The sequence below is a fragment of the Amblyraja radiata genome, chromosome 7 (assembly GCF_010909765.2).
Source record: "Amblyraja radiata isolate CabotCenter1 chromosome 7, sAmbRad1.1.pri, whole genome shotgun sequence".
Classification (NCBI taxonomy): domain Eukaryota; kingdom Metazoa; phylum Chordata; class Chondrichthyes; order Rajiformes; family Rajidae; genus Amblyraja; species Amblyraja radiata.
Window position 1 is genome coordinate 37,614,835 of NC_045962.1, and position 14,390 is coordinate 37,629,224.

The following is a 14,390-nucleotide window of genomic DNA, read 5'->3' on the forward strand; positions in this document are numbered from 1 at the left end:
CCCTTCTTCAGACTGATGTGAGGGTGGGGGGTGGGGGGGGGGGGCGGAAAGAGGAAAGGAAGAGGCAGAGACAGTGGGTTGAGGGAAAGCTGAGAAGGGGAGCAGAAAGCAGGGACTACCTGCAATTAGTTCATACCACTGGGGTGTAAACTGCCCAAGCGAAATATGAGGTGCTGCTCCTCCAATTTACGGTGGTCCTCACTCTGGCCATGGAGGAGACCTGGGACAGAAAGGTCAGATTCGGAATGGGAGGGGCAGTTGAAGTGCTGAGCCACCGGGAGATCAGGTTGGTTATTGCGAAACAAGCGGAGGTGTTGGCGAAGCGCTTGCCAAGCCCAAGCTTGGTCTCACCGATGTAGAGCAGCTGACATCTAGAGCAGCGGATGCAATAGATGAAGTTGGAGGAGGTGCAGGTGAACCGCTGCCACACCTGGAAAGACTGCTTGGGTCCTTGAATGGAGTCAAGGGGGGAGGTAAAGCGACACGTAGTCAGTTTGGTCAATAGGTTTGAAGATGACACCACCTTGTGGACTGTCAGCAAGGTTGTCAAAGTATAAAGCGGGATATACATCAGCTACAGAAAGAGGCGGAGAAATGGCAGATGGAATTTAATCTGAGCAAGTGTGAGGTGTTGTACTTGAGGTTGAATGCAAGGGAATCCAATGAATAGAACAACCGATAATGATTGCTTGAAGTCTGCGATTCATGGACATCACCGGTCGCTGGATGTCTTCTCTGGTGATGCTCTGCCAGGCCTGTACTGTAGCCATCTTTAGCTTATGCTTGTTTTGGGGGCAAGTTCCCTTTAGTTTTCTCTTCAGCATATAAAAGGCATGCGCAATTTGGTTCAGATCAGGTGATTGACTTGGCCACTCAAGAATTCACCATTTTTTAGCTTTGAAAAACTCATTTGTTGCTTTAGCAGTATGTTTGGGCTCATTGTGTTGCTGTACAATGAACCGCTGGTCAATGCGTTTTGAGGCATTTGTTTGAACTTGAGCAGATAGGATGTGTCTATATACTTAAGAATTCATTATGCTACTACCATCAGCAGTTGTATCATCAATGAAGATAAGTGAGCCAGTACCTACAGCAGCCATACATGCTCAGGCCATAATAACCCCACCGCCGTGTTTCACAGATGAGGTGGTATGCTTTGGATCTTGGGCAGTTCCTTCTCTCCACCGTACTTTGCTCTTGCCATCACTCTGATATAAGTTGATCTTCATCTCATCAGGTGTTTGGGAGGTTATCTTTATTATTATTATTATTATTATTATTATAGATGGAATTCTTCTGTCATCAGCTGTGGAGGTCTTCCTTGGCCTGCCAGTCCCTTTGCGATTAGTAAGCTCACCAGTGCTCTCTTTTTTCTTAATGATGTTCCAAACAGTTTGGCTGATGTCTCTAACAGTTTTATTCTTGTTTCTGTCTCATAAAGGCTTCTTTGACTTTCATTGGCACAACTTTGGTCCTCATGTTGATAAACAGCAATAAACGTTTCCAAAGGTGATGGAAAGACTGGAGGAAAGACGAGGTGCTGAGAGCTGTCTTATACCTGCATTAAGGAGGCAATTACAAACGCCTGAGCAATTACAAACACCTGTGAAGCCATGTGTCCCAAACATTATGGCGCCCTGAAATGGGGGGACTATGTATAAACACTGCTGTAATTTCTACATGGTGAAACGAAAATGTATAAAAATGGCCTTTATTAAAATCTGACAATGTGCACTTTAACCATCAGTGATTTCTTTTCTATTACAAATCTCAAATTGTGGAGTACAGAGGTAAATACATAAATGATGGGTCTTTGTCCCAAACATTATGGAGGGCACTGTGGATAGGGTAGACAGTCAGAACCTTTTTCCAAGGATGGAAAAAACAAATAGTAGAGGGAATAGCTTCAAGGTGAGAGGGGTAAAGTTTAACGGAGATGTGCAGGGAAATCTTATTACACAGATGTTGGTGAGTGCCTGGAATGTGCTGCTGCGTTTGGTGGTTGAATCTGATATGATAGTGGCATTTAAGAAACATTTGGATGGCCATATGAATATGCAGGGATGACAAAGGGATATGGATGAAGTGCAGGTAGATAAATAGTCTTAGCATCATGTTAGGCACAGACATTGTGGGTTGAAGGGCCTCTTCTTGTGCTGTATTGTACTACTTTCTATGTCACTAAACTTTGCTTTCTGTTCCTCAGCCAATATTATATTCATAGTTATTATTCCTTTAAAGCATTGTTCCACATTCTCAACTTGGAATCAAAACAAACCCTTATAGAGGTTATTTCTTGTACAATCACCATTAATAACAGCATCAAACAGAATCTAACAGTGTCAGATAAACACTAAACATCAGCAACAGAGATCTATAAAGACAATGTCAATTGTCACCGATGTAGATTCTACACTGGAGTGTCAGATGGACTCTGTCGCCAAGGGAGTGACAGATATACAACTTAATGAGGAACAGGTGCGCAGCCAGGTGAGGCAATGCTCTGATTAAATCATCTGATAAATGACAAATGCACTTTTCCTCATCTACTGTGTGGAAACAGGCCTTTCAGCCCAACTTGCTCACACCAACCAACATGTCCCATCTGCCTGCATTTGACCCTCTAAACTTGTCCTATCCATGTACCTGTCCAATTGTGTTTTTTTTTAATGTTGTGAAAGTACCTGCCTCAATTACCTCCTCCGGCAGTTCGTTCCATATACCTACCACCCTTTATGTAAAAAAAGTTGCCCCTCAAGTTACTATTAAATCTTTCCTCCCTTACCTTAAACCTGGTTCTTGATTCCCCTACTTTGAGTAAAAGACTCTTTGCATTTACCCTATCTATTCCCCTCATTGAATTGAATTGAATAAAGCTCTATTCGCCAAATAGGTATATACACACATTATAATTTAAACATATGAAAATAAAGTACCAGAGTAAAAAGGGGCTACAGACTTTTGGCTGTTGAGTAGAGCTACTGCTCATGAAAAAAGTGGTTTTTATGTATGGCTGTGGAGGCTTTGATAGTCCAGAGTTCCCTCCCCAACGGAAGTACTTCAAATTTGTGGCCAGGGGGAGAGGGGTCAGAGATGATCTTACCCGCTCGCTTCCTGGCCCTTGCAGTGTACAGTTCGTCAATTGGGGGGGGGGGGGGGGGGGGTGGGGGAGGGTACAGCCAACAACTTTCTCAGCTGATCGAACGAGGCGCTGCAGCCTTTGGATGTCATGCTAGGTGGCTGAGCCAAACCAGACCATGATGGAGAAGGTGAGGACAGACTATGATGGTAGTGTAAATCTGAACCAACATTGCCTGTGGCAGGTTGTGTTTCCTCAGCTGCTGTAGGAAGTACATCCTCTATTGGGCATTTTTGACTGTGGAGTCGATGGTTGCTTCCCATTTAAGGTCCCTGGAGATGATGGTTCCAAGGAACTTAAATGACTCCACAGATGTGACTGCAGTGGTGTTGATGATAAGTGGGGGGTGGGGAAGAGGAGCTCTCCTGAAGCCTAAAGGGTTGTGTCGTCTGCAAATTTGAGAAGTTTGACAGAAGAGTCTGTGGAGTTGCAGTTGTTGGTGTAGAGAGTAAAGGAGAGTGGAGAGTACGCAGCCTTGCGATGCTCCTATGCCGAGGGTCAGCGGGTCCGCGATGTACTTTTCCAGCCTCACATGCTGCTTCCTGTCTGCCAGGAAGATGGTGAACCACTGACAGAGGGGTTCAGGCACAGTCAACTGGGAGAGTTTGGAGTGTACCAACTCCGGCACAATGGTGTTGAATTCAGAGCGAAAATCCACGAACAGAACCCTTGCATAGGTTCCCTGGCGGTCTAGGTGCTGAAGGATGAAGTGCAGGCCTAGGTTGGCTGCATCATCCACTGATGTGCAAACTGCAGGGGGTCCAGCAGAGGTTAGTGATACTTTTCATGTGGGCCAGCACAAGTCTTTCAAGGGTTTTCATGATTACAGAGGTCAGTGCCACAGGCCTGTAGTCATTAAGACAAGTAATCCTTGGCTTTTTAGGTACAGGACCAATAGTGGAGACTTTGAACCAGGCAGGGAGAGTGCAGGTTTGCAGGGACTGATTGAAAATGTCTGTGTAGACTGGTGCCAGTTCTTCGGCACAGAGGTTAAGGGTAGAGGGGGTAAACATTGTCCAGGTCGTTGGTCAGCTGACTATTGTCCCAGGAGTGGGGGGGGACACACTGAAGATGAGTCATTAGCTTATACCCCTCTATAACAGGAGGGCGGTCATGGTGGCGCAGCAGTAGAGTTGCTGCCTTACAGCGAATGCATCGCCAGTGACCCGGGTTCGATCCCGACTATGGGTTCTGGTTGTACGGAGTTTGTACGTTCGCCCCGTGATCAGCGTGGGTTTTCTCCGAGATCTTTGGTTTCCTCCCACACTCCAAAGACATACAGGTTTATAGGTTAATTGGCTTGGTAAATGTAAAAATTGTCCCTAGTGGGTGCAGGATGGTGTTAATATGTGGGGATCGCTGGTCGGCGTGGACCCGGTGGGCCGAAGGGCCTGTTTCCGTGCTGTATCTCTAAACTAACCTAAGATCATCCCTCTTGTAGCTGGTGATTTCTTGTCAGCCCTTCCACATTGAAGAGGAGTCATTAGCTTATACACCTCAATAAGATCATCCCTCATCCTCCTGCGCTCCAAGGAATAAAGTCCTAGCCTGCTCAACCCCTCCCGAAAGGTCAGGCCTTCGAGATATGGCAATGTACTTTATCCCAGTGTTATCCCATGACTAGCCTTGAAAAAGGGTCCGATTCCCAAAGTGTCTCCATCCCAGAACATTACCTCTCTATTTCCCTCCGCAGATGCAGAGGAGACAGATACTAGTGGGGACAGATCTGTCAATGCACAGCTTCCAGTGTCGCCAGTGGGTAATGAGTAGTTATGTGAGAATACATCATTAAATGTATTGGGTCACGTTTGACAACAGCTGTAACTGGAAGAACAGGTAATGTGTGTTCGTCATGACATAACCCGCTGAGTTCCTTCGGCAGTTTGTTTATTTATACAAGTACTATAAGTGCTACTGGTACTATGCTCAAGTTGTTCCTAGGGCTGCAAGATTAAAGCTCTAATTTTAGACCCAAACTCCTGGATTACCCTGGCAAGGCCTGATGCTGTTCGGTTTCTCTTCCCATTAGTTAGTCTGAAAAAATGCTGTTGTTTGTATTTGGTTTCCTCTCACTCACACTTGAAACTCTGAATCCTAGTAAGCAATGTCATTTGACCTCCTAACTGCAATGAAAAGAAAATGTTTTCTATACCTCGGTATCTGTTGGCCCTCCCTTCGCCTCTGGATGGAATTGTGCAGTGAAGATCGGCTTGCTCTCATGAACGATTCCCTGAAAGAGAAAATGTTAACATTGGTTTTCATTTATGGAATTCACATTCCAGTATTAAGTACATGTTACATAATTTACTCACGGTTTCTTCAGTTCCCTCCATATTATACAGTGCCCTCCATAATGTTTGGGACAAAGACCCATCATTTATTTATTTGCCTCTGTAATCCACAATTTGAGATTTGTAACAGAGAAAAAAAAAATCACATGTGGTTAAAGTGCACATTGTCAGATTTTATTAAAGGACATTTTTATACATTTTGGTTTCACCATGTAGAAATTACAGCTGTGTTTAAACATAGTCCCCCCCCCCCCCCCCCCCCCCCCCCCATTTCAATTTCACCATAATGTTTGGGACACAGCAATGTCATGTAAATAAAAGTAATCATGTTTAGTATTTTGTTGCATATCCTTTGCGATTCATGGACATCACCAGTTGCTGGGTGTCTTCTCTGGTGATGCTCTGCCAGGCCCGTATTGCTGCAATCTTTAGCTTATGCTTGTTTGGGGGCTTGTCCCCTTCAGTTTTCTCTTCAGCACGTAAAAGGCATGCTCAATTGTGTTCAGATCGGGTGATTAACTTGGCCACTCAAGAATTGGTTATTTTTTAGCCTTGAAAAACTCCTTTGTTGCTTAAGCAGTATGTTTGGGATCATTTTCCTGCTGTAGAATGAACCACTGGCCAATGAGTTTTGAAGCATTTGTTTGAACTTGAGCAGATAGGATGTGTCTGTATATTTCAGAATTCATTATGCTGAACCAGTACCTTCAGCAGTCATACATGCCCAGGCCATAACCCCCACCTCCGTGTTTCACAGATGATGTGGTATGCTTTGGATCTTGGGCCAGTTCCTTCTCTCCTCCATACTTTGCTTTTACCATCACTCTGATATGTTAATCTTCGTCTCATTTGTCCACAAATCCTTTTTCCAGAACTTAGGTGAGCTTACTAATCGCACTTTTTCCAGAACTGTGGATGCACTTTTAAGTACTTCTTGGCAAACTGTAACCTGGCCATCCCATTTTTGCGGCTAACCAGTGATTTGCATCTTCCAGTGTAGCCTCTATATTTCTGTTCATGAAGTCTTCTGCGGACAGTGGTCATTGACAAATCCACAGCTGATTCCTGAAGAGTGTTTCTGATCTGTCAGACAGGTGTTTGGGGATTTTTCTTTCTTATTATTCCGTCATCAGCTGTGGAGGTCTTCCTTGGCCTGCCAGTCCCTTTGCGATTAGTAAGCCCACCAGTGCTCTCTTTCATCTTAATGATGTTCCAAACAGTTGATTTTGGTAAGCATAAGGTTTGGCTGATGTCTCTAACAGTTTTATACTTGTTTCTGTCTCATAATGGCTTCTTTGACTTTCATTGGCACAACTTAGGTCCTCATCTTGATAAACAGCAATAAAAGTTTCCAAAGATGACAGAAAGACTGGAGGAAAAAATAGGTGCTGAGAGCTCTCTTATACCTGCATTAAGGAGGCTATTAAACACACCTGAGTAATTACAAACGCCTGTGAAGCCATGTGTCCCAAACATTATGGTGCCCTGAAATGGGGGGACTATGTATAAACACAGCTGTAATTTCTACATGGTGAAACCAAAATGTATAAAAATGCCCTTTAATAAAATCTGACAATATGCACTTTAACTACATGTGATTTGTTTAATTACAAATCTCAAATTGTGGAGTACAGAGGCAAATAAATAAATGATGGGTCTTGTCCCAAACATTATGGAGGGCACCGTACCCTTCCGGAGCTGCCTATCTAGGAAGGCGCAGTGGCACAGCAGATAGTTCTGCTGCCTCACAGCACCAGAGAACTGGGATCAATCCTCAGGTTCTGTCTGTGTGGAGTTTGCATGTTCTCCCTTTGATCGTATAGTGTTCCTCTAGGTGCTCCAGTTTCCTCCCACACCCTAAAGAACTGCAGTTTTGTAGTTCAGTTGGTGGGTGTTTGTCCCAAATATTATGGAGGGCACTGTACATGCATTTCGATAGACAAGGGCTGAGGGGTAACTTTTTTTTTTTACACGAACGATGGTGGATGTGTGGAACGAGCTACTGGAGGAGTTCGTTGAGATACTGCATGGCTCTGAGTAGGTGTGTCCCATCTCCAGTAGGTCCCTCATTATGTGTAAGAAAGAACTGCAGATGCAGGTTTAAATCGAAGGTAGACACAAAATGCTGGAGTAACTCAGCAGGTCAGGCAGCATCTCTGGAGAGAAGGAATGGGTAACGCTTCGAGTCAGGTCTGAAGAAGGGTCTCGACCCGAAACGTCACCCATTCCTTCCCTCCAGAAATGCTGCCTGACCCATTGAGTTACTCCAGCATTTTGTGCCCACAGTGGTCCCTCATTATATTGCCTGTAGAAACTTATCCAAGCACACTCAAAGTTCCATCCATAACACTATAGCAGCCCCACCTCATTAAGAAGTTAAACTACCTTACTATGACAAGCTGATTATTCTTGCAACTCTCCATTATCTTCATGCATATTTATTCCTCCAGTTCCCATCGACTGCTTGGGGGGGTGTCAATTTTACCTTCACAACAAAATTTTCATCCACTTATTTCTAAGCTCCTTCCATTAAGCCTCACTAAATGATCCCTTGGAAATTTGGTCATGGACAACCGCCATGATGACCGACTTAATGAAAAATGCAATCTTCCCCTCCTCCCCTATTCCTCCTCCACTCTCCAGCCTATAGCACCTGTACCATGGAACATTAAGATGCCTGTTCCCATTCCTCTTTTAGACATTACCCTGTTATGACTATAATCTCCCAGTTCCACATACCTATCCACGCCCATGTCTGTCAGGTGTCTGGCGTTGAAATAGTTGCAATATAATCCAGCAGCCTTTCCTCGCTCCCTGTCATGTTCCTGCTTGTCTTGCTGACCCTGATATTGCTGATATTAGTATTAACTTCCAGTCTCTTATCTGCTTCACTATCGCTTTGGATCCACACCCTTGGCAATCTAATTTCAACCATCCTTCGCTACACAAGAAAATCTGCCTGCCAAGATATATAAGATACAGAGCTCAGGGCGGTCACAGTGGCGCAGCAGTAGAGTTGCTGCCTTGCAGCGAAGGCAGTGCCGGAGAACCGGGTTCGATCCCGACTATGGGTGCTGTCTGTCCGGAGTTTGTACGTTCTCCCCGTGACCTGCGTGGGTTTTCTCCGTGATCTTCGGTTTCCTCCCAAACTCCGAAGACGTACAGGTTTGTAGGTTAATTGGCTTGGTAAATGTAAAAAAAATGCCCCTAGTGGGTGTAGGATCGTTGGTTGGCACAGACCCGGTGGGCCGAAGGGTCTGTTTCCACGCTGTATCTCTAAACTAAACTAAAGCTACTACTGTATAGGACTTGTTAGCCAATGTATGATTGTTATGTTGCACATGGAGGCATGGGCTACTTCAGCTACTGAGGAGTTTTAAATTGAATTAAACATTATGCAATTGGTGAATATTTCTACTTCTGACCTTGTTGGATGAAGCAGTGAAAGATGATTGGATTTGGGACACTACCCTGATGAACCCCTGCAATTTCCTGTGGCTGGTGCAGTTGAACTCTGGCAACCACCACATCTTCCTTTGTACAAGTTATCACTCCTACCATGGGAGCGTTTTCTCTTTGCTGTCCAATGAATACAATTTTACCATGGCTACCTAGTGCCATTGCCATTATCTGTCAAATGTTGCCTTTGTGTCAAATGTAATCACTCTCACCTCATCTTTATATTAGAATCAGGGTTTGATGAGGACTGGAGCTATTAGGCCAAATTGGGCATCAATGAGCAGATTATTGGTGAGCAAATGCCACTTGACCAGTGACCATAGCTTCCATCACTGAACTGGTGATTGAAATTGAACAGTAATTAGCCAGAATAGATTTGATCTGCTTTTTGTGAACATTATATATCTACGCAATTTTCCGCATTGCTAAGTAGATGCCAGTGTTTTGCAATGGCAGGGTCAGAGGTAGAGCTAGTCTGGAACACAGGCCTTCAGTACTATGCACGGGATGATGTCTCGTTTATTATATCCAATGATCGCAGCTGTTTCTTGACATCAAGTGAAGTGTATAGAACTTGCTTCTACGATGATGGGGATCTCAAGAAGCAACCAAGATGGATCATCTATTCGGCACTTCCTGCTGATCATGGGTGTGAATGTTTCAGCTTTGTCTCTGTCTAGACAAATGCTTCACCTTTGTCTCATCATCACCGTGGATGGGGATCTTCTTCCATGAATTGTCTAACTGTTCACCATTGCTCAAGACTCGGGGTGATAGAATGCACAGCCTTCATCTAACCCATTGATTGCACAATTACATAGTACTGTTTATTGCATGCTGTTTTGTTAGCATGCATGCCGTTCTACATTACAGCTTCCCTGGAGTTTGTCAACACCACATTTAAGATGTGCTTGGTGCTGCTCCAATCATGTCCGTTTGCATTCCTCATTGAGCTAGGGTTGATCCTGTCTCGGTTGGTATGACTGAGACAGGAATATGCCAGACCATGAGTTTATAGATTGAGGTGGCTGCACAGTTTTGGGGTCCAAGATGGCAATCCCTATAATCTTCAGTCATTGTTCTTGATTTCAAATCCTTCCAAGACCACAACCCAAACTATTTCTCAAACTTCCATCAGCCCGAAACCAACAGAGAATAGATACACTATCTGAACACTGAACAGACTATGGTTAAGTGGCAAAGTGATCAGCTGGTGATAAGACTGTGTCGAGAGAATGCAGAGAATGCAGAACATGTCTCCTTCCCCACTAGAGTAGACAAGACACTGGACAAAGTCTACACCAACATGGCTGAAGCTTACAAAGCCATCCCCCTCCCCCACCTTGGTCAGTCTGATCACGTCTCATTGTTCCTGCTCCCTAAGTACTCCCCACTCATCAGACGGGTTAAACCAACTGTGAGGACAGTTAAAGTCTGGTCAGAGGAAGCGGACTTCACACTTCAGCAGTGTTTTGGAAACACTGACTGGAAGGCGTTTGCAGCCCAGGCCACCCTTGACTCCCACACGGACATTGATTCCTACACATCCTCTGTTCTGGACTTTATAAACTCCACCATCAATAGTGTCACCTCCCTCAAACAGGTGACCATATACTCCCAAATCAGAAGCCATGGATGAACAGCGAGGTCAGGCTACTGCTGAAAGCACGGAACACCGCTTTCAGGTCAGGCGATGCTCGAGCCTGCAGTTCAGCCAGGGCTAACCTGAAGAGGGGCATCAAGAAGGCCAAGCACTGCCATAAGCTCAGGATTGAGGAGCACTTCAACAACAACTCCGACCCCCGACGCATGTGGCAAGGCATCCAGGCCATCACGGACTACAGACCCTCCAACACTACCCCCACATCCAGCGACGCCTCCTTCCTTGAGGAGCTTAATCACTTCTATGGCCGCTTCGACAGGGACAATCTAGAGACAGCCATCAAGGCTGTGCTACCTGCCGATCACCAACCCCTCACACTCACCCCCTACGACGTATTCGTGGCACTGAGTAGGACTAATGCACATAAAGCTGCTGGCCCTGACGGCATCCCCGGGCGCGTGCTCAGGGCCTGTGCTGCGCAGCTGACAGACGTCTGGACTGACATCTTCAACCTGTCACTTGCCCAAGCAGTTGTCCCCACGTGCCTTAAAACCACCTCCATCGTGCCAGTGCCAAAACACTCCACTGCGGCAAGCCTCAACGACTTCCGCCCAGTTGCACTTACCCCCATCCATCACCAAGTGCTTCGAGAGGCTGGTCCTGGCACACCTCAAAAGATGCCTACCCCCCACACTGGATCCCTATCAGTTTGCCTACTGCAAGAACAGGAGTACGGAGGATGCCATCTCAACGGCACTTCACTCCGCCCTCTCCCACCTCGACAACAGAGACACTTACGTAAGAATGTTGTTCATCGATTACAGCTCAACATTCAACACCATTATACCATCAAAACTGATCACCAAACTCGGTAACCTGGGCATCGACCCCTCCCTCTGCAACTGGATACTGGACTTTCTAACCAACAGACCCCAGTCTGTTAGGTTAGACAAGCACACCTCTTCAACCCTCACCCTGAACACCGGCGTTCCACAGGGCTGTGTGCTGAGCCCCCTCCTCTACTCCCTCTTCACCTATGACTGCACACCTGTACATGGTACTAACACCATCATCAAGTATGCAGATGATACAACGGTGATTGGCCTCATCAGCAACAACGATGAGTCGGCCTACAGGGAGGAGGTCCAGCACTTAGCAGCATGGTGCGCTGACAATAACCTGGCCCTTAACTCCAAGAAGACCAAGGAGCTCATTGTAGACTTCAGGAAGTCCAGGGGCGGCACGCACACCCCCATCCACATTAACGGGACGGAGGTGGAACGTGTTTCTAGCTTCAGGTTCCTGGGAGTCAACATCTCCGATGACCTCTCTTGGACCCACAATACCTCAACTCTGATCAAGAAGGCTCACCAGCGTCTCTTCTTCCTGAGGAGACTGAAGAAGGTCCATCTGTCTCCTCAGATCCTGGTGAACTTCTACCGCTGCACCATCGAGAGCATCCTTACCAACTGCATCACAGTATGGTATGGCAACTGCTCTGTCTCCGACCGGAAGGCATTGCAGAGGGTGGTGAAAATTGCCCAACGCATCACCGGTTCCTCGCTCCCCTCCATTGAGTCTGTCCAAAGTAAGCGTTGTCTGCGGAGGGCGCTCAGCATCGCCAAGGACTGCTCTCACCCCAACCATGGACTGTTTACCCTCCTACCATCTGGGAGGCGCTACAGGTCTCTCCGTTGCCAAACCATCAGGTCCAGGAACAGCTTCTTCCCGGCGGCTGTCACTCTACTCAACAACGTACCTCGGTGACTGCCAATCACCCCCCCCCCCCCCCCCGGACACTTATTATTATTTATTCAAATCATTTGCTATGTCGCTCTTCCAGGGAGATGCTAAATGCATTTCGTTGTCTCTGTACTGTACACTGACAATGACAATTAAAATTGAATCTGAATCTGAATCTGAATCTGAGCAGTGCCAGCATGCAACAGCTAGAATTCTTGGAAGGACAGCTGGGCACAAAAAAGGAAAAAAAGAACACCAGAGCAAAGAAGGTCCACCCACACACATTAATAAAAGAACACTGTGGGACTGCTCACACCTGGGTACAGGGTACTCCTCCTGGCTGCTCCGCCATTCACAATCATGGCTAATTAAAAATCACCACCGTTTTTCTGCACCAACCCTATATCTTTTCATTCTTTTAATTTCAGTAAATCTATCAAATTGTGTTTCAAATGCAATCCATGTGCGAGCCTCCACAGGCAGTGAATACAATAGATTTTGGAGAACACATTTTCGTCATCTCAGTTTGAAATGGTCTGCCCTTTATTCGAGGATTGTGATTCCTGGTGAGTGCAGAAAAAGATTCATCCCTGCACCCATCATATGCAGTTACCTCCTTGAAGCCTTAAGCCAGACCAGCTGTGCGGAATTACATGAATAACACATTACATAACAGTAATACGACACTTTCTGCATTAGTACATGTTTAACTCCAATAGTGAACACTGGGAAGCAAGAAGTAACTTCGAGGAATACCGCTAAATTCTTTTAAACTTTTTTAAAAATGTATCTATTATTTTACTATTAACTGTACATATGTGTATTGGTTGTTGTGTTGTATTTCTTTTAACGGAGGAGAAGCAAATGGAATTTCGTTGCTCAGTTTTGTGCAATGACAATAAACATATTCTATTCTATTCTATTCTATGTTCACTCGGGAATGTATGCTTACCTCATTGGTGCCATCGTTGGCATTAACGAACATTGGTTTCCAACCATCCGGAAGTGTTGAACTATCAATGGCAAATCCATGGTTCTGGGCTGTAATGAATGCTTGGCCATTCATTACATTCAGCACAGGCTGGTTCTGTCCTCTGTGGAAAGCAACCAACAGTTTGATAGGCAGGTACTTGTAATATCCATCAGAAAATCTAAGTACTTCACAACAATATTATTTTCCAATTATAGTGTAAACTGCTTGTAACAATTGCCTGCTCCATTTCTATGGCCAGTGGACAACACTGAACTGTCGCAAGACCACTAAAGGTACGGATTCGACCTCCTGAATAAAGAGGCCAAGCCATGGCAGGATTTTGAATAATGTATTTAATTGATTGAAAGGTACAGTATGGAAACAGACCCTTGAACCCACCGAGTCCACGCCAACCATCAATCACCCGTTCACACTAGTTCTATGTTATCCCACTTACCCAAACCACCAGGGGCAATTTACAGAAGCCCATTAACCTCCAAACCGACATGTTTGAAATGTGGGAGAAAATCATAGGGTTGGGATGAGCCAAGTGCCTGGAATTTTGCTCGGTAAAAACCTTGAATTAAATGGAGTTTTGGACAGTTTCGGGGTATTTCTTAAATTCTAAACTATGCCACCCCATCATGTGCAAATGAAAACAAGTGCTTGGCCCAATAAACTTTTCATAATCTTCCCATTCCCAAATCAGACAGTACTTTCTAGTGCTTTAACTATTTTATGTCAATCTCAAGTCTTCACTGTCTAACTATCCCACCATGTCAAACAGCCAGTAGGAAAATTTGGAAGAACAAGGATGAACCTCGAGATTTGACGTGGAATTGCACTGGGGCTGTCTGGAGATGGGAAGCCACTACCTCACAGAAGTTTTAAAGAGAAGTTTCAGAAGGAGCTGTGAACCCAGAAGGCTCAGGATGAGCTGGCAGTTTTTCATGAGGAATCGGTCAGGGCTCTGTAGAGGCGTAAAGCTTATACTTGTCTGGTTCAAGGGACAGATGAGGAGAGGAATCTTTAGTTTAGTTTAGAGATACAGCATAGAAACAGGCCCTTCGGCCCACCGAGTCCATGCCTACCAGTGATTCCCGCAGACTTACACTATCCTACCCGCATTGAGGACAATTTACAATTATAGCAAGCCAATTAACCTACAAATCTGTACTTCTT

The 14,390-nt window shown here is 45.3% G+C and overlaps 1 protein-coding gene across 1 annotated transcript in view; it reads right to left on the reverse strand.

Moving 5' to 3' along the window:
• cps1 (carbamoyl-phosphate synthase 1) overlaps window positions 1-14,390 on the reverse strand; it is a 164,164-nt gene that overhangs the window by 88,736 nt on the left and 61,038 nt on the right. The window contains exons 10-11 of the mRNA XM_033024205.1: window positions 13,188-13,329; window positions 5,292-5,369 (exon numbers count right to left, since the gene is read on the reverse strand). Coding sequence (XP_032880096.1) covers window positions 5,292-5,369; window positions 13,188-13,329 — 220 coding nt within the window. The remainder of the gene's footprint in view (window positions 1-5,291; window positions 5,370-13,187; window positions 13,330-14,390) is intronic.